General features: G+C 50.5%; 15 protein-coding genes across 15 annotated transcripts; 5 read left to right on the plus strand and 10 right to left on the minus strand.

The window, feature by feature from the left end:
• Window positions 1-128: 128 nt before the first annotated feature.
• PRO3_2 (delta 1-pyrroline-5-carboxylate reductase) lies at window positions 129-477 on the minus strand (the record flags this gene model as incomplete). The annotated part of the gene is made up of 2 exons (XM_043279138.1): window positions 129-382; window positions 435-477. The coding sequence occupies 2 exons, from the start codon at window positions 475-477 to the stop codon at window positions 129-131; spliced, it is 297 nt and encodes a 98-aa protein (XP_043136847.1).
• Window positions 478-729: 252 nt separating this feature from the next.
• Window positions 730-1494, plus strand: ACHE_40890S (CTD kinase subunit gamma; the record flags this gene model as incomplete). Its single annotated transcript, XM_043279139.1, has 2 exons — window positions 730-888; window positions 943-1494. The coding sequence occupies 2 exons, from the start codon at window positions 730-732 to the stop codon at window positions 1492-1494; spliced, it is 711 nt and encodes a 236-aa protein (XP_043136848.1).
• A 398-nt stretch (window positions 1495-1892) lies between these two features.
• ACHE_40891S (uncharacterized protein) lies at window positions 1893-2954 on the plus strand (the record flags this gene model as incomplete). Its single annotated transcript, XM_043279140.1, has 2 exons — window positions 1893-2395; window positions 2456-2954. The coding sequence occupies 2 exons, from the start codon at window positions 1893-1895 to the stop codon at window positions 2952-2954; spliced, it is 1002 nt and encodes a 333-aa protein (XP_043136849.1).
• A 655-nt stretch (window positions 2955-3609) lies between these two features.
• On the plus strand, window positions 3610-5236 carry ACHE_40892S (YagE family protein; the record flags this gene model as incomplete). Its single annotated transcript, XM_043279141.1, has 2 exons — window positions 3610-5104; window positions 5160-5236. The coding sequence occupies 2 exons, from the start codon at window positions 3610-3612 to the stop codon at window positions 5234-5236; spliced, it is 1572 nt and encodes a 523-aa protein (XP_043136850.1).
• A 536-nt stretch (window positions 5237-5772) lies between these two features.
• ACHE_40893A (uncharacterized protein) lies at window positions 5773-6610 on the minus strand (the record flags this gene model as incomplete). Its single annotated transcript, XM_043279143.1, has 2 exons — window positions 5773-6129; window positions 6197-6610. 2 exons carry the CDS (start codon window positions 6608-6610, stop codon window positions 5773-5775), a joined length of 771 nt encoding a protein of 256 aa, XP_043136851.1.
• A 724-nt stretch (window positions 6611-7334) lies between these two features.
• Window positions 7335-7715, minus strand: ACHE_40894A (uncharacterized protein; the record flags this gene model as incomplete). The annotated part of the gene is made up of 1 exon (XM_043279144.1): window positions 7335-7715. One exon carries the CDS (start codon window positions 7713-7715, stop codon window positions 7335-7337), a length of 381 nt encoding a protein of 126 aa, XP_043136852.1.
• Window positions 7716-8135: 420 nt separating this feature from the next.
• ACHE_40895A (uncharacterized protein) lies at window positions 8136-8447 on the minus strand (the record flags this gene model as incomplete). Its single annotated transcript, XM_043279145.1, has 1 exon — window positions 8136-8447. The coding sequence occupies one exon, from the start codon at window positions 8445-8447 to the stop codon at window positions 8136-8138; it is 312 nt and encodes a 103-aa protein (XP_043136853.1).
• A 443-nt stretch (window positions 8448-8890) lies between these two features.
• On the minus strand, window positions 8891-9485 carry ACHE_40896A (putative mitochondrial phosphate transporter Pic2; the record flags this gene model as incomplete). The annotated part of the gene is made up of 3 exons (XM_043279146.1): window positions 8891-8942; window positions 8992-9115; window positions 9164-9485. 3 exons carry the CDS (start codon window positions 9483-9485, stop codon window positions 8891-8893), a joined length of 498 nt encoding a protein of 165 aa, XP_043136854.1.
• A 1655-nt stretch (window positions 9486-11140) lies between these two features.
• ACHE_40897A (non-ribosomal peptide synthetase) lies at window positions 11141-14266 on the minus strand (the record flags this gene model as incomplete). The annotated part of the gene is made up of 1 exon (XM_043279147.1): window positions 11141-14266. The coding sequence occupies one exon, from the start codon at window positions 14264-14266 to the stop codon at window positions 11141-11143; it is 3126 nt and encodes a 1041-aa protein (XP_043136855.1).
• Window positions 14267-14836: 570 nt separating this feature from the next.
• ACHE_40898S (NmrA/HSCARG family protein) lies at window positions 14837-15959 on the plus strand (the record flags this gene model as incomplete). The annotated part of the gene is made up of 3 exons (XM_043279148.1): window positions 14837-15088; window positions 15156-15309; window positions 15364-15959. The coding sequence occupies 3 exons, from the start codon at window positions 14837-14839 to the stop codon at window positions 15957-15959; spliced, it is 1002 nt and encodes a 333-aa protein (XP_043136856.1).
• A 733-nt stretch (window positions 15960-16692) lies between these two features.
• Window positions 16693-18117, minus strand: ACHE_40899A (uncharacterized protein; the record flags this gene model as incomplete). The annotated part of the gene is made up of 3 exons (XM_043279149.1): window positions 16693-17214; window positions 17277-17795; window positions 17860-18117. The coding sequence occupies 3 exons, from the start codon at window positions 18115-18117 to the stop codon at window positions 16693-16695; spliced, it is 1299 nt and encodes a 432-aa protein (XP_043136857.1).
• Window positions 18118-18813: 696 nt separating this feature from the next.
• Window positions 18814-20499, minus strand: ACHE_40900A (putative C6 transcription factor; the record flags this gene model as incomplete). The annotated part of the gene is made up of 2 exons (XM_043279150.1): window positions 18814-20343; window positions 20440-20499. 2 exons carry the CDS (start codon window positions 20497-20499, stop codon window positions 18814-18816), a joined length of 1590 nt encoding a protein of 529 aa, XP_043136858.1.
• A 417-nt stretch (window positions 20500-20916) lies between these two features.
• ACHE_40901A (F-box protein) lies at window positions 20917-21873 on the minus strand (the record flags this gene model as incomplete). The annotated part of the gene is made up of 3 exons (XM_043279151.1): window positions 20917-21026; window positions 21086-21791; window positions 21841-21873. The coding sequence occupies 3 exons, from the start codon at window positions 21871-21873 to the stop codon at window positions 20917-20919; spliced, it is 849 nt and encodes a 282-aa protein (XP_043136859.1).
• A 2884-nt stretch (window positions 21874-24757) lies between these two features.
• On the plus strand, window positions 24758-26077 carry GAL7 (UDP-glucose:hexose-1-phosphate uridylyltransferase; the record flags this gene model as incomplete). The annotated part of the gene is made up of 4 exons (XM_043279152.1): window positions 24758-24858; window positions 24913-25097; window positions 25145-25910; window positions 25972-26077. The coding sequence occupies 4 exons, from the start codon at window positions 24758-24760 to the stop codon at window positions 26075-26077; spliced, it is 1158 nt and encodes a 385-aa protein (XP_043136860.1).
• A 74-nt stretch (window positions 26078-26151) lies between these two features.
• On the minus strand, window positions 26152-26648 carry ERG28 (Erg28 family protein; the record flags this gene model as incomplete). Its single annotated transcript, XM_043279154.1, has 2 exons — window positions 26152-26514; window positions 26586-26648. 2 exons carry the CDS (start codon window positions 26646-26648, stop codon window positions 26152-26154), a joined length of 426 nt encoding a protein of 141 aa, XP_043136861.1.
• Between the last annotated feature and the right edge of the window lie 73 nt (window positions 26649-26721).

Raw genomic sequence — 26721 nt, forward strand, 5'->3', positions numbered from 1 at the left:
AGGACGGAGTTGTCTGGGTACAGGATGCTCTCGGTTTGCTCGACGGTGCAGCCAGCCAACATACTGATAAGCAACCTTCCTTTCAGGGCTTCGCGCATGCCGGGGACGTCCAGGACTTCCTTCAGCATCTAGGGTTTGCAGCCAAGGATAACGGCGTCTGCCTCACTCACACCACTAATGTTGTCATTTTGGAAGATTTTGACTAGGATCGAGGGGTATTTGTTAACGGCATCCTGGATACGCTGGGCAGACTTGCGGACACAGACGATGAACTTTGTAGGGATTGATTGCGGGATATCTCCGGAGGCAGCGTATGAGGCGTTGTCTCTGGCTTCAGTTATGGATGCAAGAACACCGGGCAGGATTGCAATTCCCAGGTTGCCTTGTCATACCAGTCAGTTGTTTGTATTAATGGGCAATGGCGGTATTCATACCGCAGCCCAGGAACGCTAGGGCCACGTCGTTCGATACAGCCATGTCTAATTTCGAGATTACTGCGTATGTTCAATGAAAACCTGTCACCCGAAGTCCTTTATATAGGAATAATAGGGATCTAGCAATGCATGACTCAATCCTGGAGGAAACCTGCTGCATGTCACCAAAACCCCACATATTCTGCCCGTCCAAAATCACCGCCTTCCCCGGCCGTTCCATCGGCGCGCCCTGTCCCAGGAACAGCAAGACAAGCTTCTTCCATCTTATGATTCTGTGAAATAACACACCGGCAAGATGATGGCAGATCCGTTCGAGGTGCGCATGCGCTTTACGGCGCAGTTGCAGCATCTGAGTGCTTCTATCACCTCGTCGCAGAAAGCCGCGCACTATGCCCTCAAATACCGCGACTTGGACGAGGATCTTCACTCGTGTATTCTGGAACAGCTTGAAAGGGTTCGTATACAATGAGTTCACGAGAGATTGAGCGCAAGTCCTAACGCGAACTAGAATAATATGAACAATAGAGCCAATATAATGTACTTCATCGAGCACTTCTGCGAAATGGCCACCAAAGAGAACCACCTCCCATACGTTCGAATGATGCAGCGCGATATACTACGAGTAGTCGATTCCGTCGTCCCACCAGATGGCTCCGGAGCAGCAAACGTGAAGCACGTCCGTCGAGTCCTCAGCGGTCTCCAAACCAAGCAGATCCTCTCCGTCGAGTCAGTAGCGGAGATTGACGCCGCTCTGAAAGAGCGCGATACCCTTGATCTTGAACATGAGGAAGGACCGGAAGGCAGCGGGAAGCCGAAGACGGGGACGCCACGGAGTTCGAGGGCCAATGGAATGCGCGTGGATAAGAGGCAAATTGAGCAGAGAATTGAGGAGGATCGCGAGCGGAATAAGCGTTTGAGGGAGAGTATGTGGACGGTAAGCGGAGATGACGGTGAAGAGCATGGGAGGTTCTGGGATGAACTGAGTGATGTTGGAGAAGATGATTTTGTGAATGCGAATGAGGAGCATATGGAGCGAAAGCAAATGGCCGCTGCCCGATAAAACGCAGCCTCGACCTTCCAATGCGACTTCTACAGGGCGTTGCGTGAGATATATGGACATGCACGGAGTTTTCGGGCGTCTAAAACATGAGGATCTTAATTGGTTTCTACCACCAGATGGCGTTATATACTGGACTATGCATATATACGAGATACCATAGAATCTGTTGTCATTTTTATCTCTCACCCTCTACCTTCAGGCTTGAAGGCCATTAATCTGCTATTCTCATATCAGAAGCGATACTGCGATAACCGTCACCGCCTTCGGATCAACATTGTACCGGACAGCCTTTTTTTTTTTTTTTCCTGGAAGAGCATCTCTACCCAAAATTCATACGCAATAATATTTATCCAGTTAACCATCTGGTCAGAATTCATAGTGGACCTCTTTGATCCTCTATGTTTTCTCACCTCGTCACTGCTGCAAAGGGTCTTTTGACGCGACACAACGCCGACGAAGCTAACCCGGCCAAACCTACCGCAACCACCGATAACGAACCGAAGATGGTCACAACTAGACGGGGAAACAAGACTGCGGTGGAACCTGAGATCAATGGCACGCCAGTTGCGAATGGGAAGATAAATACTGGGAAAAAGAATGGTCAGAGTAACAAGCGACGGAGAAGCGAGACTGAGGTTTCGGAAGATGCGCAAGACGAGTCGGAGGTAGAAAGGTCGGAATCGAAACAGGAACAGGCAGCTCCTGAGAAGAAGGGTCACATCAAATTCGGTAGCGAAGAGCCTGAATTACTGGAGGAGATACCAATTGAAGAAGCGCCAGTCGGCAATCAGGAAGACGATGAGGAGAGCAGTGATGACGATGCCCCGGAGGCTATCGATAACTCTGCGCAATTGTCAAAAATCAAGTTGGAGGCCCAAAAACAAGAAAAACTGAGACAGAGGTCAGTCGCCTCTTTTTTTTCTTTTCCATTTCCTTTTATCCTATCCTAACTCTGTTACAGGGAAGAGCAATTGAAAAAGCAAAGGCGGAAACAATTGGATGAGCAACGCAAAGCTCAGGTGAAGTTGGCTGCGAAAAAGAAAGAGGCAGATGATGTACAATCAGAGAGCTCTGGAACCCTCCAAGGCTCAACAACTCAAGACACGCGACGACCCGCTCTTCCCGCTTTGCTTCCTGATGAAATCCTCAATGCCGCACCTGCCACAAGACCCCCGACACCTCCAATCGACGACTTCGAACCGGCACAGAAGAAACCCAACAAGTTGAAGTTCCTCGATAAGAAGGAGAAGCGTCCCAAGGACGTAAGAATGGGTGACACTTCCATTCGGGTACTCGACGAGGGTCCTTCTCGGAAGAAAGCGAAGACCACACTGGCACCGAAAGCTTCGAAGACCGGCCGCAACGTGAAAGACACGTGGCTCAACAAGAGCCGCAGCACCGCAAGCGTTAACGGTTTGAGAAGGACTGCAGGTGGTTCGTCTGGCTTTTTGCGCAGATAGTGTTTGGCCAGATTTGTCCCATCTTTGAATGTGACGGCTATGCTGAGTCATTTAGGACTCACCAGTCCGTCTTCAAATCGGGCGATTGCCATTCGGCCATGCTCTTGATACCCGGGCAATCGACCACATACGTGTTGAGCATTTCGCAATGGATCAACGGCCTAGGTTCATTGCGAACAAGCATCAGGGCTTACGGGTCTATTGAGTACCGGGCCTGTGTACATGGGCTACAAGCTTACTGCTTAGCTCTTTAGTAAAGGATTCAATTGTTCTCGTACTGCATAAAAGCTGTGGGAGGTTTGATGTACAGAGCATGTCTTTAATTGGTGTTAAGGCGCTGGAAAATCGGGTGTCATTCTTATCTCTTAGGACCAGCAAATACAGTTAAATCCATTGTATACCCTAGTAAAGAACAATTGACTGCTATCATCATTGTATTTGTCTAAGGACCTTGTGTTTGTATAGAAAATGTTGTGTAATCCGGATTGGCCCGGACGCTGGGCGGAAGCACGTGCAAAGCTCCAAAGCTCCAAAGCGTCCGCCGTCGTCTAACATTCATCAATTCCTTCTCCTCACGCCTCTTCCGCGTCGCAAACCCTTCTTTATCCATCAATGGAGTCTATATATTAAACCAATTCACTTTCTTCAATTCAAGATGTCATCAAAAGCCGAAACAACGCCTCTCCTTCCCCAATACCATCAGTCGGAACCCTCCAATACGTCACCGCGTGGAAATCGTCCACCACGAACAGTGACCTTCAACCCCCTAGCCACAATCAGCACATATGGCGATGCCGCTCCCTCAAATCCGGCGCTCCAACCACTCCATTCCGCCTCACCTCCCGTCCATGGCGGCCAGCCCAGAACAACCGGTCTATCAGCCCTGAACAGCAAGCTCCGCCGGCGTAACAGCCAAGGAGCTGCTCCGTTCAATGCACCCTCGAGTCCCTCATCAGCGTCAAAAATCGGTCCGCAGCGAACGACAAAAAAAGCGCAGAAGTTGAAGCTTCTTCCGGATCCGGAGACGGCTGCTGAAGAGGAGGTTGTGGAGGGTGATTTCCCGCGAGATGTCTATTCGCAGATTACGCGGATTAAGGAGCCTACGGCGAGGAGTCATGCGGCAAGACTGGGGAAAGCGGATAGGGATAGATTGCCCCGGGTCACGGCATATTGTACGGCGAATTCGTACCGGTTGGATGGGGTGATTAGGTTCCTCAAGTCGAGGTCGAATACCCGTGGTGCGAATCCGAAGCTTTACGACGAATGTGTTTACTCGCCGTATGATTATGAGCATGAAGACAAGAAAAAGGGGACACGGATTTTTGGGGATAATGGATTTAATACGGAGGGGAATCGGCCGTCCGGTGAACGCAGATATTCGGATAGTGCTGTTGAAGTGCCCGATAATAATATTCGGAGAGGAGATCTGATCGATCTTCAAGGCCCGGATTCACATCATGATGGTGATCATACTGCTGGTGCTGTTGAGTCGACGGGACGGACGGACGAGATTCAAGATTTCGATACGACAATCCACACTCCTGAAGTATTCCTATTCGATTACGGCACGGTTGTCTTATGGGGCATGTCCCCGGCACACGAATCACGGTTCCTCTCTGACATTTCCAAATTCGCGACCTCGATCCTGAGTCCGGAAGACACCCAAATCGAGAATTTCAACTTCTATTACGCCCGCGAGTACCAAGCCCGGATATACAACGACTTCATCTCCCTCCGCGACCCTCGAAACCACATGATCAAACTCGCCATCTCGCACGCCTTATCTCAATCCGTGAAAACCTCTCTATTCGAAGACATCGTCTCAGAAACCATCTCAAGCACCGCACCCTATCCCGCCCAAATCGCCCAAACGGGCAGCGTCAATCTCACTCGCCGACAGATCAACATGCAAATCGGTGAACTGTTCATCTTACGAATCAACATCCATCTACAAGGCTCTGTCCTCGACAGCCCGGAGCTCATGTGGGCAGAGCCGCAGCTAGAACCGGTGTACCAGGCCGTCCGAAGTTATCTCGAAATGGACCAGCGAGTAAGCTTATTGACTGAGCGACTGGACGTTATTGCGGATCTTCTTGCGGTGTTGAAGGATCAATTGACGCATCGCCATGGCGAGTATCTGGAATGGATTGGTAGGTCTTCTCTTGCCGTGATACAGTGAGACAAATGCTAACTTTGTGGTTATAGTCATCGTCCTTATTGCCGCGGAGATCCTCGTCGCAGCCATCAACATCGTGGTTGATTTGTATGCTGGAGTCGACTAAGAGTTGTATTATTGTAGTTAACTTTGCTTGCTTTTCATGACGTTCTATTTATTGCTTTCTCATTGCTCTGCTTCTACATTGCTTACATGCTTGCATGGTACTTTACTGTCTCGTTTTCATTGTGTGATTCGATGTTACATTTCTCATTGAGCAAGGTGTCATTGAGCAGGGTGACTGGAGTTATGGTGTGGAGAGTCTAGGATGTACTGTACAATACATGAGCCACCACGTTGGGCAACATTTTACAGTTCCTTACATGTGCAGTAGAAGTTCTCATGCTATAATGCGGGCACACAGATCATTTTAATCATGTTTAATTCCTGCTTTTGCATATATCAACAGAAAAAGACATGCATGATGATGGACGATAAGTTGCATTTCAGACAGATGATATCTCGAGAATATATATTATAAAAAATAGGACCCCAGACCTAGGAAAGACAAAAACCAAGAACGTGAAGTGATCGTAGCAAAACACACAAATAGAAGTGAAAATAGGCGAAGAAAAACGAAACAAACACCATAGACGGCGCAAATCAACCCTGTCCTTCAACCTTCGGCTCCTTGGTATCGGTATCCATATCCATCGGTATCGTCGGAGCATCTGCCGGCGCGGCTGGAACGTCCGCAGTACCGTTTCCATTACCATTCTTAGGGATATCTTGGGTGCTTGGACGACGGCTGGATGCCGGGCCGCCATTGCTTCCTGTTTGGATGCGGAACGTGGATGTCAATTCCTCCTGCTTGGGCGCGGGTGGCATTGGTGAGCGCCATTTCGGGGATCTCCAGACTGTCGGATGGCCGGGACCCATTCCGTTCTCATCCCAGCCTTCGTCTTCCTTGCACGTTGCTAGCCTATTTCGTCGTTTGGTGCGGAGCGGGCGGTCTTGTGGCTATGCTAAGTTAGACATGGATCAATCAGGATAATAGTCCACGAGGGTTGAAGAATCAAAAACATACTGTAGGCGGCGCTTCCTCCGAACTCCCATCCGTCTCATCATCCAAATACGGCGCCCCATTCCCGGCAACGGCTCCAGGCGCAGGCGCACCACTCCCATCCTCCACAGTCGGCGCATTCGACATCATAGCCGCAGCCTTCGCGCGTAACTCCGGCGTCACACCACCAGCGGCCTGCGCCTCCTCTGCCATCCCCGTAACCTTAGCGAGCCGGTCGAGCAGAATACAGGATTCTAGACGCATTTTCTGGATATACTTCCAACCTCGTCTGTTGCGGACGCGCATGAGCTCGTTTTCGGTCTCGATTTCGTTGAGGCGTTTCTTGAGGGCGATGCATTTGCGTTTGTAAGCGACTTCGACGCTGGGCGGATTTGTGGAGGGGAGGGAGGAAGAGGGGGGTTTTGTGGGTGCTTCCATGGTGAAGTGAAGACTTTGACGGAGGATGGTTTCGTTGAAAGCGAGAGTACGTAGACGTAGAGGATGAGAATGAATAGAGGTGATTAAGAGAATTCGGTTATCGGGATGGTGTCAATGTGCGAAGAGTTCGTATGGAAGGGATAGGTGTCCCTTTATCTTCGTTTCCTTCGAAACCGCTCCTTCACTACCAGTTGAGAAAGATCAATCCCTTTCTCAGCACGCGGCTCGGATGGAACTATGATATCTGACTTCTGATTCGAACGAGAATCACGTAGAATGAGTATCGCGTCCAGTGTGGCTGCGTATATGCAAATTTATCAAAAAGAATCCAGCCGCAAAAGTGCTTTCTCGACGCCGGGAAAAGGAGGATGGTTGAAGATCTCGAGGCGCCGTAATCGCGTCTTTGTCGTTCTGCCGGGTGGTTATCAAAAGGCGGTGAGAAGTGATGGCTTCACTATGAATGTTGCAACATACTGCTAGCATTGGTCACGAAATTGGGATAAAAGGGGTATACGGGTGAATTTGGGTGTATATACTTGACGCGGTTGAGCTAGCATTATATGCCATAGACACACGATGCCATTAATGACAACAATCTCGATCTACTACCAAGGAATATATATAGCTACCAAGCATCACTAGACTAGAGCATCAACATCACTGCCATTCATTCCCCAACTCAGTGGTAAGCTCCCCTTTCCTCAACCAAGCAACCGACTTCTTCCTACGCGGGACCAAACCCCCTCAGCCTTGGGAATATCCCCCGGATAAGCATCCACAGTCTCCTTGACAATCGCTCCAGAAGCATGCCCATCAACATCATACATCTCGCATTGAAAGAGCTCGTGTTCGCAGATGCATACAACAACGGAGTCTCGTCCATATCAGCGCTAGCAGAGATCTCGGCGATAGTGTTGCCCAGAGGGTCAAAGGCGACGGCGTTGCCGATGGCGGCGACGAAGTTGTATACGTCGATGTGTAGGGCGCAGACGCGGGCGGTTCCGCTTTCTTGGACCACATTCTCCCAGTAGAGGGATTGGGGGTCGTTGGGGTTGACGAGGTAGGAGAAGGGGCCGAGGTGGATGCTTTCATACTGGGAGCACATAAATGAAGCGGGTAGTGTGGTAGAGGTGTCTCGTACTTTGAGTTGGCGTATTGCATATGGTAGGTAAGGTAGGAGGTGTGAAACCCACTCTCCACATTCAAGCATGCCGATTCTACCGTGCTGTGTCGTAACAACGTTCTTCAATCAATCGGTCGAACCGTCGCTGAAGAACCAACGTTCAGACCTTAGGCCGATGAGCGAGGTTGTCACCCAGAGGAGAGATCAGAGTCTGAGGCATGAGAATATTGTCACGCTTGAGCTCTGAGTAGACGGGTCAAGCGTAGATACCGGCTTCCTTGATGGCCTCAATGAGCCGATTCCAGTTCGGACTGCCAATGGTCAAGGAGTTGTTGATGTAGCTTGGCAGGTAGTGGACAGTCCATTTGTTTTCAGCATTGCCCTCGGAGAATCTGATCTATGTTAGCTTGTGAAATAATCTGGATGTTGATAGCTCATCTCACCCTGGAAACTACAATTCAGAAAGGTTATAATGCGAGCACCATCTTGAGCAGCCTTTTTGATGAGACTGATACCAGCCTCGACCGTCTCGCAAATGTTGAGCACGGAGTCGGTCCAGTCGTAGTTCAGCAACGGCGAAGGCCAGCTTGGTGGCGCACTTCTGACCATGGAAACAGTTATGTTGCGTGAAGTGGCTGTGGCAGTACTATTGGAGACAGCTGCAACGAGTCCTGCAGAGGAAGTGGCTGCCACGACGACCTTGGAGAAGAACATGATGGATAGAGCAGGATTGATGCCTTGCAGTCTTGACTGTGTTGGCAAGTTGAGGAGAGTTATATACATGCTCATTTCTAGATGTATACCGGAAGATTTCCCGCAGTGGACCAAGCTATGAGTGTACGTACTCCAGAGATGACTACAAGCTTTAGGCTATCCATAATCGGCTGGCGTTATCGGCTGCGATATGTGTCATGCTTTTCTTGATGCAATTCGCATTCGGTCACAGAGCAAATCCCGTGCAGAGCACGGGATGCCCCTGACCTTGATTCGTCTTTCATGTTTGCCTAGTGAGGACCAGAGCATTCAAGATCATAGATTGCCTGGGAAACCAAGATTGGCTTGCAGAAATACAAGCGAGTTATGGTATTGTGTACTCATTAATCGTATCTAGATACAAGCAGAACTAAGTCAAAAAGGACTGACCCGAGATGGAGGAACTAATGACCACCGGTCGTCGGAAGACCAAGGAAGACCTTGAAAGAATCATAACTGTGTTGCGTCAGTGTATTGCTCACCAGGCACAATCAGGACAACTTACATCAACCATTGGAAGCCGGTCAACGTTCCCAGCATCAGGATACGGACCGTCAAACCATTCCACAGACCAGCGAAGCCAATGTTGCCGTAGATTCGAGACACTGCGGTCATTGCGGACTCACCAGCTTGTTTAGGTTAGCCATCATTCTAAGATGTCAAGAAAAATTGCTTACACTTTCGATCTGCATTCAACTTGCTGACCATCACATCGGCCGGATGACTGACAATCGCACAGAAGATACCAGCGATGTAACCACCCGCAAAACTGATACCCGTCTGTTGCAGTCCACTGCAACTGTCCTTATCCTTGCCCAATGATCTATAGATTTGATTGACTGTCTCCTCAAAGGTCGCGAACTTGGTCATGGTGTAGGGGATCTGTCGCGCCCACAGCGGATACAATCCCTTGTACAACCCACCCGTTCCTTCCTTAGCGACCAGCTTGCTCCATCCCTCGCGCAGGTTCTGCGCATACGGTGGCAGCGTGGTCTGCATGCGCACCTTGATCGCCTCCCAGGGACAAAGCGCTATATCGGCGAAGAACTCGGCCGAGGCACTGGCACCCAGATGCACAAGGGTGCGGTTCGTGTTGGGGAATAGGTTGTCTCCGTACAGGTACTTGAAATATTCATAGAAGCCATATTTGCCGGCACCTTGGAAGGAATATCCAACAAATGTCGGAGACCAACCGAAGACAACACCGCGCAGTCCTTCTTTGGCGTAGATTGTACGCCATGCGGAGATGTTGGATTTGTAGATGTTGGCGTCAACCTGGCGACGACATTTTACTAGGTCGAGCGGAGTAACGGCCGTGTGAGTCGGTCCTACACATCATCGGGGGTTCTGTCAGGAATCATGGATGATACTATAGCAATTGACGGTGCACGCAACCTACCACAAGCTTATCGTGGTTATCCGTTAGCATTGCCCCTTAATCTTTTCGAGAGAATATGAATACTTACCAACAACACCTCCTAATGCGCAACTCCAAAAGTATTTGGCCGAGTTGGGTTCGATCTTTCCAAAGGGAAGCTTCCGGTCTTGCTGTGCTGCCATGGTTCCTCTCTAAAATGTATAATGGAATGCGAATCGCAGTGCTGACTTCTTATATACGCAAGCTGGACAAAGGAACCGGATTCGGATGTCGTCAGAGATGCACTGCGCTCCACTCGTACAACGACACGATAGTACTTGATAGGGCAATATCCCTGTATTGGGGTTTGATCAAAGGACTCAATTGGAACTTATGCAGGCTGCTGATTTCTCATATATGTTGGTTTTTGTTTTATCCATGCCAGTAATATCGGTCTTGAGAGAATCTATATCCATGACGTCACCATATCCGACCTGTCCGAGTGCTCCACGAAGACGGATAGGAAGTGCCGAGGGATCTTTTGTATGCCAAATAAGTGGGTTTATCGATCTGAACAACCGAGATCCGTGCGGGCCGGTATTGTAAGTGTGGGAGAAGTCCGTATCGGCTCAGTCTGCCGTGAGAAGAGCAAGGCTTGTAGGTATTATTTTCAAACCAGTGGGGAAAGTAGTAGCATTATGTCGTGTAATCTTGCATCTCCACGTTGTGGAATGGCTTTAAGCAGTCAGGATTTGAGAATACTACCATCCCGGGTCCCTGCCGTTGAGATCTGTGCTAGCATCTCTGCTATCATTTTCAATCTTCTTCGCTTCTGTCGAGACGATTCACAGCCGTGTGTCTCTGCTGAAAGTACAAATGTATTGACCGAGGCATAGACCTGGCGGCAGGATGCAAGCCGTAGAGTGTCTTTCTAATGATGCTCGACATCTTCAGCTTCGCGGGGGTTCCAGCAACTTTTCGATGTATACGCTCGAAGTCACCACAGGAAATTGGACCACCTTCTTTTCTTATCTGGCGAGTTCATGCTGGGTTAGCCGAAGCAGAAGAGACAGTTGTCTCTGTCGTTATTTGGCGAACCAGAGTGTAGTAAATTGATTGGCATAAATAAGGAAGAGGCATAAATAAGGAAGATAAATGAGAGATGTAAAGAATGAAGTGATCTTTCACTAGACGCTGTATATATTACTCAGACAGGCATAAATCGGTATAACCCTTGTATCTTCCACTCCTTCCTAATCTAACCGCCTCTCCGTGCGTCAACCACCTTGATAAGCAGTCAAGACTGGAGATAAGAGAGATACTTCTGCATCAACTCGCCATCTAAGATTGGAAACTGAAGCTCGCCAGGGTAGCTTTCTAGAGCTTTATTCGTGTTGCTGGTCTCATATAATGGCATATTCTCATAGAGCTCCCATCGCGTGAGTCCCTGGTGCACCTTCTCTGTCAGCATGGGCTGCAGAGGACGCAGTCGCTCTGGAGACTTCTCCATCAATATTTCAATCCATTCTCGATAAGGAACGCCTTTGGCACCAGTGTTATCGGAATTTGATGAACTGGCAAGCTCCATGGAGTCATTCATGTCGATTGAAGCGGCGCGATTCGGAGGAACAATGTGATACGCATGGCCCAAAGCAGAATCAGCGGGCAGTGAGGCTATATGCAGGATGACGGTGTTGACATAGTCAACAGGCACAAACTCTTTACGTTGATTTGGAAGCAATGGATAACATCCTATTTCGGCACACGCGTGGATCAGACGGCTGAAGAAGTCATCTGGGTTGCAGGCGCCGGTCTGAGTATGGCCGGTGATGAACCCTGGTCGGTAGACAGCGATGGGGTAATTCAGTTTGATGAGTCGTTGCAGCATGTTCTCCACAACCCACTGACTTTGCGCGTATCCATGGTCATAGGGGAGGGCATCGAGGTGCTTTAACAACGATTCATCTTCTGTGACATGCTGGAAACCATTTATGTATCCCGTCGGCCCAAAGCAGGATATACTCGAGACATAGTGCAACGCCTTTGTTCGGCCGGTGCATGCGAGACGCAGAATATTCACTGTTCCCACCACATTGGCCGGGCGATGAAGAGAGTAGGGCTGCGTGTAATTGACTCGTGCTCCCAGATGAAAGATAACGCTGGTCCAGTTTGCAAACTCTTCGAATCGTTCGGGCGAGCCTAGACCCAAGTGCTGGTCCTCAAGGGTACCGCATATTGGCAGCAACTTGTCCACAAACCAATCCTCCCATAGATTATATTTAGCCAGGGCTCGTTGGAGACGCTTCAAGCCAGTTGTTGGGTCTGCGGCCCGTACCAGACAGCCAACCTGATGCACATCCCGCAGGTGTAGAAGATCAGCCAGAAAGAAAGCACCAACAAAACCCGTGGCACCTGTCAAAAAGACACGTCCTTCAGTCTCGTGTTTCCAGTCGACCACAGGGCCTGGTAGCGGGCCAAGTCCGTCTGCCATCTTGCTATCATCCAGCCATACGTCCTGTTCATAGAATACTGCCCGAGTGGTACCACCCTGGCTTTCTTCGATGATCGCACTTAGCTTCGCAAGGCTGGAATTATCGTACAATGTCAAAAGTGAGACTTCTGCATCGAAGGCCCGACGTATCTGGCTGATAAGAAGGGATGCTTGTAACGAGGTGGCTCCGAGGAGAAAGAAGTCCGCATCATGATCTTTGGCAGACACTGGAAGACCAAGGATATATGACCACAAGCGAGCGAGCCGTTGATAAGTGTCTTCAGATTTTTCATCACTGCCGTTGAGGCCAACCGTCTGCTGCTCGGCCCAACGATCTCGATACAACTGTGTGAGATGTTTTCGGTCTGCCTTAGCATGGTTATCAAGAGGAATTTGTGGAAGAATTTCAATCCTGGGCACCATGTAGTCTGGCAAGACAGCTTTCAACGAATCAAGGGCATTAAGCACTGCCTCACGTTTGGATCCTGGGGCCAGCACTGCAAAGGCAATTAACACCGACCCTGCTGCTTCGCCAGGTACGGCGTCAACCTTCAACGCGACAGCCTGTGAAAATTGACCCGTTTTCAACATTGCCGCTTCAACCGCTTCAAGTTCAATCCGGAAACCACGAATCTTAACTTGATGGTCACGGCGCCCTACGTAGTCAATCTGGCCGTCCGTCACCCTTCGCCGGACGATATCACCCGTTCGGTACAACCGTCCACGTTTATTACTGATAAAGGAGGCTGCGTTTTTCTCTGGCTGGTTTATGTATCCTGGTGACACTCCCGCGCCACCAATCAACAATTCACCTTCCTCCCCATCTGGGACCAATTCGCCAGATTCATCACAAATATATGCAAGGCCACGGCCAATTGGTTTCCCGATACTGATATTTCCTGATTGAGCATCCTCAATGGTGACTCGATGGGCTAAGCAGAAAACGCAACACTCTGTCGGGCCGTATGCGTTGATGAGATTAGCCGGCGGGCCTTCGACCAAAATGGTCTTGATTGCAGTTGCATTGGCCGCTTCTCCGCCAATGAAACAAATTCGCAGTTTTGAGAAAGCCTTTGGGTATGTTGATGCTGCCAAGTTCAGGAGAGCAGTGGTTGTGGCCATAACGGTGATATTGAAACGATCAATATGCGCCGCCATTACCGGTAAATCCAGCAGAACATTCTTCTTCAAAACGGCAATGCTAGCTCCACGCAACAGCGGTGCCCAGATATCGAAGAGGGAGACATCGAAACTGGAGTTGTTGACATGGGCGACTGTGTCTGTTGGCAAGACCGGCTCAAATGGTGCGTGGAATACTACCTGCAGAATGGAACGGGCCGCGATTTGAACTGCTTTTGGCTCGCTCGTCGTTCCCGACGTATGAATTATGTGAGTGCGGTGTTCGAGGTCGGCTTTGACGGGAAGATCTGTATCCGAAACTGACAATGTTTTGTCTGGTAGCGTGCTCCAGTCGTCAATGACTAGCTGCTGAAACGGCAGACTTCGCTTGGCATTGGCCTTGTCGACTAATACGTATCTCGTTTGCAGCTTTTGCAGTCGAGCTTGGATCTGGCGATCTGGTAACGTTGGATCCATGGGGACGCAACTTCCGCCGGCATAGAGGATTGCAATCTGGGTCACGACGTCCGCGAAGCCATGCCGCGCGATAATTCCAACCGGCTCTCCCAGCATGAACTCTCCATACCGAAGTTCCCGCGCAAGGACCGTGGCCCTCGAATGCAACTCTTCATAGGTGAGGGTAATCTCTCCGTCGATAACTGCCACTGACGATGGACGCTGAAGAACCTGGGAACGGAAAATCTGGGCGAGTCCTTCATTCCGGCTCACGGCCGAGTCATAGCTTTCCGCCTCGGGTAGCTCTTCAGACGTCATTGATCTGGATATCGAAATGTTGAAAGCGGATAGGGGCATGGTTTCGAAGACACACGGCAAATCAGAGAATGATCTGGCCAACGTACGCCGCGATCTCGCTTGGATAGATCGAGATATAAGATGAAGCCCCATTACTTACAGCCTCTTGCAATCGCCGATAACTCCGGGGAAAAGAGGCTGACTATTTGCGCAACCAGCTTTTAGGGCTTATTGGAAATCAGTCCGGGATTCAAGACATCCTCCGAATTTAATACGTCAGCGACGCATGGAATTTCCAGACCAAGAAAGACTAAGAACCGGGCACTTCTCGGACTTATCGGATGTAACCGACATGAAGCCCTCTTCTAAATTTGCCCATTTCGTGCTGTGCTCCTGACAAGGATGCTCAAACTGTTGCATGTGTGTTGGTTTCACTGCACTGTCAGATGGATGACAGCTACAAGGCCTGGAAGGACTCAAAGTGGGGTTAATGGCGGGGCTTTAGGGCAGTTGCTTTACCCAAATTGTCAAGACTGGACACTATCGTCTATTTAACTGGGCTTGATCTTGCTCAATTATATTCCTGACCTTACAGTCTAAAGACATACAATTTCAATCACGACTACCACGATGAGTACTGCAAAGATTATCACTGTTATTGGAGCTACCGGCAATCAAGGAGGATCTGTTGCTCGGTCTCTACTCCAGAACGCAGAGTTTAAAGTCCGCGCAGTCACTCGAAACCCTAACTCCGAGGCTAGTCAAAAATTAGCTACTTTGGGAGCTGAGGTGGTCCGGGCCGACGGCTTTAACAGTGATGAGATTCTAGCTGCGTTCCAAGGGTCATGGGGAGCGTTTGTGAACCTTAACTCGGATGACAAGGTATGCTATTTATTGCCTTATGCGTTGTATTTGTCGATAAGGCGTGGAAGATAACCAATGAGAAAAGTCCTTGACAATCCCAGATGGACCAAACGAGTTTGATCTAGGCAAGTCGATTATCGATGCGGCTGCTGCTGCAGGTGTTCAGCACCTTGTCTTCAGCTCTGGCCCGAACTGCACGGAGCTGACCAATGGAAAGGTGAACATGAAGGCCATGAACTGTTAGTACTCCCAGACTAGCAAAGAGAGCTTAATATATACTAAAATCAGGACAGCGAAGTATCAAATTGAGCAATACGCCAAGCAACTGGGTGCCTTCCAGAGCGTCGTTCCCATCGGCGCAGGATGGTTCCTAGAGAACTTCCTAGCCAAAGAAGTCGCCCCCATCTTCGGCGGATTTCCTCATTTCCCGGATAGCGAGGGCATCCTAACATTCCGCACCCCTAACTGGGGTGGCGAGGAAAAAGTCCCCTGGCTAAGCGTCACCGAAGACTTCGGCGACATTATCCATGGCATCTTCCTCGACCCAAAGAAATGGAACAACCGCTTCGTCCACGGCGTCAGCGACCCAGGCAGCTTCCAATACCTCGTTGAGAGCTTCGAAGCAGCCACGGGCCACAAGTCACGTTTCGAACCGGTCCTTCCGACGTGGGAGGCATTTGACACGCACAACATTCCGGAGCTGGAGGACGTCAAGCTCATGTTTGGTTTTGCGCAGGAGACCGGTGGTCGGTATTTCTCGGAACCTACAGAGAAGGAGACGGCGAGGGAGCTGAAACGTGCCACGGCGGTGGCATTGGGACGACCTGCGGAGCAGCAGGAATTGGTCACTGTGAAGGAGTGGTTTGCGGCAAGATTTGCGCTGGTGTGAGCGTGATCGGTTGTAGTGGAACATAGTGTGCTGTACTGTGTACTGTACTGTGTACTGTACTCTGTACTTCGTGGGACATGGCGGCGCAGGCTGATCAACGTTAGACAATACAGTCATTACCGTCGCCATTCCAATCCAGGTTTCATGTTACTACATATACACGCGTGCCTATACACACTGGATTCGGTACTCATAGCTCCCTGAGCTACTCGGGTAATGCTCCTGGAACCCGGTTTGACTTTACAGACAAATGAGACCACGTATATCCATTCCAATCTGCCCATATAGAGCCTGCGAACTGTGAAAATTGTTGTACATCGGGTTTCCTAGTATACCTGGTAGTGTAGTGTGCTCATATCGCTGTGACCAATGGTATGGTAACTCTCGCGGGACCCTTTCCCTCCCTCTCTCTTCTTTATGTATTCATTATTCAATAAAGAGTCAATGAAATCGTGAAGTTTTTGTCAGTTACTCTTGGTTGTTTTATATGCGAATGCATGAGGAATTTCAATCTATCTTGTAGTCTGGGCTAGGGTATGGTTGGTGAGTTGTAAGTAGCTATAGATCTTAACATGAACCTATGACGCTGCAGAAATTTTCTCATTAAGTCCCCTTGCTCCTAATGGTAACGTTATCATAGATCTCGGATTGCGCTGTGTCGTGTTCATGCTCACCTGAGCACTGCACAGAGTAGGCCAGATAAATCAGATCACGACCAGTCATAACCCGCTATTTATCCCGTGAACTGGAATTCCAAAATACTCAACGAACTCCCATCCGGCGTAGTACACCCCCTGTACTCCAACCTGCTCTCAACCTCCCCAAACAACCTTTTAAAATCCTCCTCCGACCTCTCCCTCCCCGCCAACAGCCCAAACATGGTAACATCCATCTGTCGAACAATTTGCTCCATGTATCTATTAACCTTCTGTGCACCAGCGCCAACGCTGGGAATGACATGGTCAACGATCAGAATCCGCGCACCGGGTTTGAGCGCGGGGAGCAGGTTGCGGATGATGTCGCGTGCTTTGTCGTCGGGCCAGTCGTGCAGAATAAAGCGGAGGATGTAGACGTCTGCGATTGTGGTCTGAGGGTGGAAGAAGTCATGTTCTTTGAAGGTTATGGAGTTGTTGTACCTTGGTGGGAGGAGGGGGGCGGAGGTGGCCACGACGCGGGCTTGGTCTTGGATTGTGGCTGTTATGTGTGGGTAAGTGTTTATTATTGTCATGCAGAGGTGGCCTTCGTTGCCGCCGACCTGTGTCTTTTTCAGTATATGCGGTAAGGGTAGGGTAGGGTGGGGGAAAGGGAGGGTCTTACATCGACAACAGTCCTAACCTTCGACCAATCAAACCCCCTAACCACATGCTCGCATGCATGAATAGAAACCGTCTCTGTACTCGCCATGGCATTATTAAACCGCACCTCATCCTCCGGATGCAACGCATGATAATCCCACATCGTCCCGCGCGTCTCTCCGCGCTCCTCCATGGCAACGCTAAGCCCCGTCTTCGTATTATCCCTTCCTGTAGGATCCAACTGCAGCGATTCGTACATTTTGATTGCGCCGGGGGCACCCACGATTACGTTCCACAGGGCGCTATCGCGCATGTTGTGGTCGCGCGCGGTGGCTGCTGAGAGGGCGTTGTGGCGGATGAGGCCTGGTTCTGGTTCGCTGAGGAAGCCGATGGAGATGGCGTAGCGGATTAGGCGGGTTAGGAGGTCGAGGTTGATAGAGGTTAGTTGTGAGAGGGTTTGTAGGGAGACGGCGCTGCCGAGAGGGATGTGCTCCGGGATGCAGAGGCGGAGGAGGGTTGCGATTGTGCCTAGTTCGAAGCCCTGTTTGGCCATAATTAACACATTGTCCTATCTGTGGGGACAAATTGAATGCTGAATGCCATACCTGCATGGTGACATGGTCCAAAGTCTCGGATGGCCCGCTCGCGAGCCGGAAAAGCGTCAATGCTGCGGAGAGCAGCTCGAATCGGGCACGGGAGCCCTCTGGACTCAGTAGGGGAAAGGAACTTGGAAAAGTTTCATCGTCTAGCGGCGGAAGTCCTTTGCTTCCAAGCTCCTCGTCAACTACGGTGGCGTTGGATGCAATTACGTTGGCGAGATCCGACAGCGTGTGCTGTTCGTGGGAAGGAGACGGAGTGGCCATGATTGACTCTGCCAATTGCTGGATATTCGGTAGACCGATAGAAAGAAACAGAATTGTGATTTTATTTGACTCGTACTCAACAAGTCTATCTGAGGAGTCCCGTCGAGGATTAAGATGCGTTGTGTCACCGTCAACATGTTGTAGCACGGGTACATATGGCGTATCAAGGACAAGGAATCTGTGAGTGTATTAAATCCCTCAAGCAGTTGAGAAGTAAACGGTGTATGGATAAGTTGCCTGTTTAGTTGGACAGATGTATGCACCGAGTAGAAGGTGCCTGATTTGTGCAACTATTCGGAACATATCGGAATAGGTTCCGTGCATCAAAAAGGCATGGCTCTTTTCAAAATTTCGATATTTTTGAGCTTCTCGGATCCGAAATGTAGACTGGGCTTGTGCTCGGGCTCCTGACGAGAACATGTTGGGGGATGGATGTTGAGAAAGCGCCCTGATTTCTCGGGTATGCCATTAATCCGTTCAATCATGTAGGCATTGCTAGACAGCGAACAGATGTGGCTCATCAACTCTCGATGGTATGACTGTGTCTGAGAAGCGTGGTGGATGCGGGTATTGGAGTTGCAACATTAGAGTCCTTAAGCCCTTGGACACGACGCTGGAGACACCGTACATCACAGCAAATTCAGATCAACACTCTAATTAACGCAGGCGTAAAGAGTTTCCTTTCATATACCCAACTCACAAAAATGACTCCAGCGGCGTCTCGAACTGAAATCCCAAGTCCCCCGGAGTGAACTCAGCCAGCTTCAATGCCATTTTGATCCCCAGAGCAAACCCAACCCTCATCAACGCGTCCCTAATAAGCTGCGTTTGCTCCGGTGTCGCCAGCCCACACGCCAGCACATACCATAAAGGCCACAGCAGACTATACCCGTGAAACGCGCGAATCCTCGGCTTACCCCCTTCCAATGGAGTTGGCGGATTCCCCAATGTATCGATGTCACCAAGGGAGAAGGGGATGCTGCGACAGACGTCTGCGATCATGTCTTGAATTACCTCGAGGACTGCGGCGTCGTCCGGGAAGGGACCGAGGAAGAGCGCGCGGATGCGACGGAGTTCGAGCATTAGGCGTTGCAGGACGATGCGGATGGCGCGGTAGAAGTTCCAGACGACAGAAAGGAATAAAATTTGGTAGGTAATTAGTGGCTCGCCAGTAGGACCATGGACGACAAGCGGGAGCCATTCGTTGGGTAGAGTCTGACTCCATTCGGATAGTTCCGAGTCCAGGGCGGTTCCGGTATCGATCCAGGTGAATAATTGCACGGCATCTACGTTCTCGGGCGCTGCTTGTGCTGAGGTGGCTTCCATGAAGATCTGGCTGACTTTCGACGCTGCTGAAATAAGTCGATGCACGGGGTCCGAGGTATCCAGTCCCTCGACGATCCAATCGGTGCTGAAACGGGGCTTTTCTCCCAGTGCCAGGATCTCGGAGTGCGTATGCGTGTAGGCAAAATTGAACAAATCCCTCCCGCGTTGATACCCAAACTGGCTCGCTCCCCTTAACTTCATCAATAACTCAAACCCAGCCCGATGAGAGCTAGAAAGCCCATTGCGCTCTCCAGCAATATCCTCGAACAACGATAAAAGCGCTAGTGTCGCAAGGGATTCGTCTTGGACGGCCTGGGTCCGCGACTCAAGCGCCTGCCGAAGTCCCCGCAGCGCCTTTCCGTAGTTGCTTCTTGCTTTCACGGTCAGCGAAGGCACTTTAGATTCGTTTCCAAGAGCCATAAAAGCAGTCGCGTCGACTGCTTCTCGTAGACAGAACGATGCAGAACCTTCTTGGCTTTCCTGTTCGCGACAGAACGTGTATAGCGAAGGGAGAAAGCCCAGATGGCTTATTCCAATCGTTAACCCGCTATTCGTCCCATCGTATGTCGTGTACTGGTCGAAAAAGTAGCAGATTGCGCGCTCTTCCCAGGTGGAATCGGCAACTTTATACAGTGAAAGTGACGGTTCTTGTTGGCTGCCGGTGTCGGTGCCGGTGCCGGTGCGAGCAGCCGCTACACTCTGGGACGTCTCCGGGATCTTCCAGGTAATCATTTGGCCCCCAGTTTGGGGCTGTATGTCAGAAGGTGGAGATGAAGAATTCTTTCTCACTAGCTTCTCAACCTTGTGCGTCTCATTCCGGAAGATTGTGTCTGACCGGTATCCCGGGCAGGGTTTCCCATACACCGAGCAGTTGCGGCATCCCGGTTGGCCTTCGTCGCACTATGGTATCGGTCAGTATGTTACACAGAACCAACACAAAAGAAGCCCAGATCTATATAAGAGGTTGTTGTCTTGTATAGAAACCATGGGCCTTACCTTAATCTTCCGCTTGCGACACAGGTGGCATCCTGTGCTCGGCTTTCCTCCATATACCATGTTTCAGTCAATTCTTTTATAGGTCTCCTTAGGTCTGTGTCTGCCTGGCTAGGTTCTATTCCCGATTCCCCGGTCTCATAAACTCGGAGCCGTCGTCGGATTCTAAACGTTGCTGTCTGCTGTCTGTCGGAGCAAAAAGCACATCGACATGGTGGATGCGACAAGCAGCTAATACCTTCTGGTGTTCGCCTAATAATATGCTTGATGCGACCAAGGCTATCAGGAATGCAGCAGATCGACCGCGGCTCACGAGGGACTCCTCGGGATTCACCCCTAAATCGTGCGGAGATTCGATAGAGTGCTTACTAAGCAATGGAGCTTCCTTTTTCGGAAAACACAAGATTCATGCAATCACATTACATTTGATCATAGCTATACGATGTGGTTCTATTCATTGTATCTGCTAACTATAAGCGACTAGCCTAAGCTAAGGCTTTGCGTAAACACGACGGCCTGTCTATAATTCTGCTGCTCTTGCAACGCTTGTTCTAGTGTCAACAGGACACGAGTGGTACGGATATGCAATTCTGGACGGGGACTGTAGTTAGCTTCGTTCTGGAAAGAACAATCCGGGAGGAAGGAATACCCTCAATATCGACATCATAACTGACCGGGGCCTCATCGCGATGAAGGAGAACCGGGGCAGCCTGTCCCGGTCGCCTCTTCTCCCTCACGCGCATCTTCAGTCCGACATTCTCGCCTTGATCCACCCACAGAATGCCAGAATCTTGCTTTTGGGCCTGTTCTCTCAACCAACGTCTGAACAGCCGGATCACACCATCCTCCATGGTATTGGCACTCAGCAGGCGGTTGGATCCCGGCACGACCTTGACCAGACTGACCACAACACATAGCTGTGAGAAATCCTCCGCATCTTCGATGTGCACTGCTCGTTTGACGGTAAGATCGTCAGGATCGAGACCACTATCAGACGGGACTAATTGAGACCCATCCATTTTTTCCTCCACTGTGATCTCAGGTCGGAATCGGGAATACAGCGACGTGAGTCTCCCCAGCTTTTGCGCCGTCTCAACATTCTCATATAGCGAGCCTTCGCCCTCGTGTTTATCACTCAGGCCATTAGTGCCGAGATAGTTGCAGAAAACGTGCGGCTCGGTGAGTTTAGAGACGGGGTGAAAACACTCGAGGATAAGCTTGTATTCTTTCAGCGATGCCGCTACCAGTAACCGGTAATGGAGGATACGGAGGACTAGAGCGTGGAAGCGATGTGAGACTGTTGCCAATGGAAGGAGTTCGCGGGTGGGAAATGGGGTGAGAATTTGGACAAAGACCTGGACTGTCAGCAATCCTTTTAAACCTGAATATATGGAGCACACATACTTCGTTTGGAAGTGAGTAGAGGTGAAGCGGCATATTGCTTTGTTATGTATTCATTCTGTTGAATGTTGAAAATGCCATCCCATATTAACCCCGCGGATTGACGTCAAGCGGGGAGCAGAGTATACAACATAGAATCGGCAATACGCAGACCCTTCTACCAGTAGTGAGCTCTCCATTTCCAGCTAATTCAAACAAATTGTTTGATGGATGCTCGCAATTCTACATTGGAGACCGCACCAGTAATTCCAGTAGCCAGGCTTCCAATAACCCTTCTCATGCATCCACCTTGCAGGTGCTGACCGCTCTATGGGGTGGTGGTGTTCGGCTCTTATCTTCGAGTAAGAGAAGTTGAGACTAGATCAGCTAGCTATGTATTCCTGACTACACAGCACACTTGCATTACAAGCGCCTGCATACTTATATCCCCCGGCCCCCCCTCCGTAGGTTCTGGTCACTCCCCAGTCTACCATATCACCTCATGCACTCGCAATGCCCACTATCGAACAAGCAAATCAACTCCTACAAGTGCTGGAAATAAGCCAAAAGGCTGTTCATACGGTCGTCGCGGAATGGGAAAACCTCCCCCCTCGAACCAGAACACAGGCCTTCCTAGCCGTGAACTGTTTGACGCCCGGCGCACCGTAATCGCAGCCACTGGAAAGCTGGTCGAGCTGGTCGCGAGTCCTAGTGAGCGTCTGATACAGGTTACCTCATTACAATGAGTCGCGGTGTCTTCATATCGTGACTGCTTTGCGAGTTCCGGATTTGCTGGCCACGGCAGAAGAAGCAGGTCTTGGTATTGAAAAGTTGTCTGCGGATGTGAGCATTGAGATTCGCAAACTTTGTATTTCTGCCGGTTGGTGTTTGGTTACTAATTTGGCAGACTTTCCTTGGGATACGCTGGGTGAGCGCAATTGATAGATGTTGGAGGAGGTGTGGGTAAATAGGCTATTCCCTGTGCACCACCGATACTAATGTAGAATAACATAGGAGGGTTTTGTTTTCAATTCTCCCACACTCACCGTCAACCCCGATTCGTTATCCAAGACCGCGCTCCAGCACTAGAACAGGCCCAGAAGGAAATCTGGCCTCGCGAGAACCCCAACGCCCTAAAGTCCGGACCCCTCTAATTCCAACCCCACGACTTCTTCGAAACAAACCCAGTCCAAAGAGCAGACGTCTACTGGCTAAGATACATCCTGTAAGCGTCCACATCCTCACACATCGCACACACGCTAACCACCCACAGCCACGATTGATCTGATGATTACTGTATCCGCATTCTGAAGGCAATCCGAGCCAGCATGCGTCCCAACTCCAGACTCCTCATCTGTGACCAAGTCATGAATACAACGGTGGGCTGTGATGCGATTCGATCCGCACCGGCGCCGTTACCGGCGGATTATGGGTATGCCACGCGGTACAGCCATCAGCGTGATATTACAATGATGAATATTATTAATGGGATTGAGCGGACGCCAGATTACTTTCGGGAATTGATTGAGAAGGCGGGCTTGGTGATGAGTCGGATGTATGATTGTCGGAGTCAGGTTTCTTTGGTTGAGTGTATGTTGCCTAGGATACCTCTATCGAACAATAAATCAAGTCGCATTGAGCTACGATTCACAACCCTACTGCACCTCATCACAATCAGTTGTAGCTACCAAGTTCTTCCATAAATGCAACCCTCATGATTCCTCTCAATAGCCGTCCCTATAGCCTGGACTGCATCACTTCCCAACGGCAACCGAGGAGGCAAACTCCGTCCCTGACAGAGCCCAGTCCCCGTCAATGCCTCAACAATAAGTCGCGCCCCCTTAGCCGGATCATCCGGCTGACGTTGATTATACTGCTTCAACGCCTCGCCAGCCCGCTTTGCCACACTCTCCAACTCTTCAATGCGACCCTTAGCACGGGCCTTATTCCCACCATCACCAACAAGAAAATTCGTGCCATGGGATCATTTGCCGTTGTCCATCCCTCTGAGGTCGTCTAATTTGGATGGATTGCGAGAACCAGCAATCACCGTGTCATCAATCTTCGCAGCGGCTATGGCGACTTGTCTCCCAAATCCGGAGAAGCAGCCGGTGACGAGCCATACGCGTGCCATGATGTTTTTTCACTGTATGGGGTTGATGAAGTTGAGGAGATGTATCAATCGGATATAGGAGGGAAGTAGATTGATTTTATAGCTGATAGCCCGCGTACGACAGTTCATTATCTATCTCTGCACTTGTACAGAGTTCATTGTATGCGCCGCATGCACGGGACTGCCGGATTCAAGCCTAACTCCGTCGTTTACGAGGTGATCTACCTCATCCATGGCGTGGAAAAGAACGCATCTCACTCTCTTGTTTCGCAATTAGGAGTTGAGGTGGTTTCCTGGGGTTTGATTAACGTACATAAATGCATGTACGGAGTAGCTGCTTGGGTCTCTCTTAGTGTCCGGACTGACTGGGGACAGTCTGACCAAATGATGGGAGATTATTCAAAGCACTGGCAATGTTTGATGAATCTCTCCAAAATCTCCCCGGATACAGGGCGCGGGATATCAGCGTCCATGCTTAGGGTCCGCGAGGCAGTCTAATGGCGGGTATTATTATTCTTGCCTCTTCGAACATGATACCCGAGACCAGCGCCGGTAAATGCCGTGATGAGAAGTAGGTGTTCAGGTCTTCATGAATATGCCAAGTCAAGTTGAGAAATATATCTGCTTCACGTGGTGGTTGTACAGCGGAGTATGCCGACCAGAGACTGGAGAAATCCCCGCGGCTTGCCGTCTTCACTCGGCTCTATCTCCGGACCCCACTATTATTATTCCCCGGAGCTCCAGAGTCCCTTCTTTAAAAGCGCTTCCCGTGGAATCTTTTCAGTGCATTCTTCTTTTCTACACTACAGGACAACATATCATTTCGCCATGGTTGAAAACGTACTCGACGACATCTCCCACCGCAGGTACAACCCTTTGCGGGGTTCCTACATCTTGGTGTCTCCCCACCGAACCAAGAGACCCTGGCAGTAAGCCTTCCATTAATCCCCGCGCAACGAGGGAAAACAGCTAATATAGCGCAGAGGACAGCAGGAGAGCCCGTCCAAAAACACGCTGCCCAACTACGATCCCAGCTGCTACTTGTGTCCCGGCAACAAGCGCGCCCAGGGCGATTCCAACCCCAAATACGAGAGCACCTTTATCTTCGTGAACGACTACAGCGCCGTCAAAGAGGAGCAGGCGCCTTACAATCCAGATAATGCCGATGGTATGCTAGTCCCTTTCGCATTTTTTGATTGGTAGCTAACCCGACAGACCTCGAGTCCATGTTCCTACGAGCGGAACCCGTCACCGGAAAATGCTATGTCCTCACCTTCTCCGCAGCCCACAACCTCACCCTGGCCGATCTATCGCCCGCGGAGATCGCCCCCGTCATCGACGCCTGGACCGAGCTCTACACCTCGCACCTTTCGCCCAAGTCAGCGCTGGCTGCCGTCGCCCCGGCCACCACGTTGCCTCCCAACTCGCCCACTGCCAACCTGACCAAACCCAAGGAGCAATACCGGTACATGCAGATCTTCGAGAACAAGGGCGCAGCGATGGGCTGCTCGAACCCGCACCCGCATGGCCAAGTCTGGACGACCAGCTCGTTGCCGGAAGAGCCCGCGATGGAACTGGAGCAGTTGCAGAAGTACCGGCGCGAGCGCGGAGGGAAACACATGCTGGAGGACTATGCGGCGCTGGAGAGCAAGAAGCAGGAGCGTGTGGTTTTTGAGAACGAGGCGTTCTTGGTAGTGTGTCCGTGGTGGGCGACATGGCCGTTTGAGACGATGATTGTGAGCAAGAAGCATAAGCGTGCGCTGGTGGATCTGGACGCTGGCGAGAAGGGCCAGCTGGCTGAGGCTATTGCTGAGATTACCCGGCGATACGATAACCTGTTTGAAACGAGCTTCCCGTACAGTATGGGTATTCACCAGGCGCCGCTTGATGGTACGGAAGAGGAGGTTGAGGCGTCGTACTTGCATTTGCACTTTTATCCGCCATTGCTGCGGAGTGCTACCGTGCGGAAGTTCTTGGTCGGGTAAGTTCCTTTCGCCGTGCTGAAACCTTTTGTGGTTGTGGAGTATGTGCTGACTCCGCAGATATGAAATGATGGGCGAGCCGCAACGGGACATTACTCCGGAGCAAGCCGCTGCCAGGTTACGGGATTGCGGAGGAGAGCTGTACAGGAGGAAGCTGGATGGTTGAACTCGATAGCATAGGCAGACATCAGTTATAAATGGATAATATATCCTCCTCTTCACAGTCATCGTATACCACAATCAAAGAGCAAGATACCGCTCCCTCTGCGTCAACATCCACACCAAACTCGAACTAGCCACAATCAACGGCGCAACAAACCTCCCCCTAAACTCCGCGCTTCCAAACCCCAACCACTCCCCCACAAAATGCATAAGCGCAATCCCAAAGCTCCACGCCGCCAGATCGTAGGCCACCGGCGTCGTGATGTTATACGCCGCGTATCCGCGGACAATCGAGGAGAGGAAGGTCCAGGTTCCGAAGGTGCGGGAGGCGAGAGGGTTGGTGTGGGATTGGCCGGAGGGGGTTTTGGCGTTGTAGAGCTGGGCTGCGTATGAGGGGGAGCGGTAGGCTTGGAGACTGTTGGCGGTTGAGATCACGGAGACCTGGTGATTTGTTAGCATTGACTGTTGCCAGGTGTTTGTTTATCTGCATTGCGGGGGGGAATTGAGCATACGAGGAAGAGCCACTTGGGCAGGAGGCCCTCGAAGGGGGGGAGGTAGGAGAGGAGATCTGCCATGGTGAGAGAAGTGTTTATTTGGAGTATTGTGAAGTACCCTGAGGAACAGAGTATGGTGAATGCACCTTGAGGA

Source organism: Aspergillus chevalieri, chromosome 4, assembly GCF_016861735.1.
Source record: "Aspergillus chevalieri M1 DNA, chromosome 4, nearly complete sequence".
In the NCBI taxonomy this organism is placed as follows: Eukaryota; Fungi; Ascomycota; class Eurotiomycetes; order Eurotiales; family Aspergillaceae; genus Aspergillus; species Aspergillus chevalieri.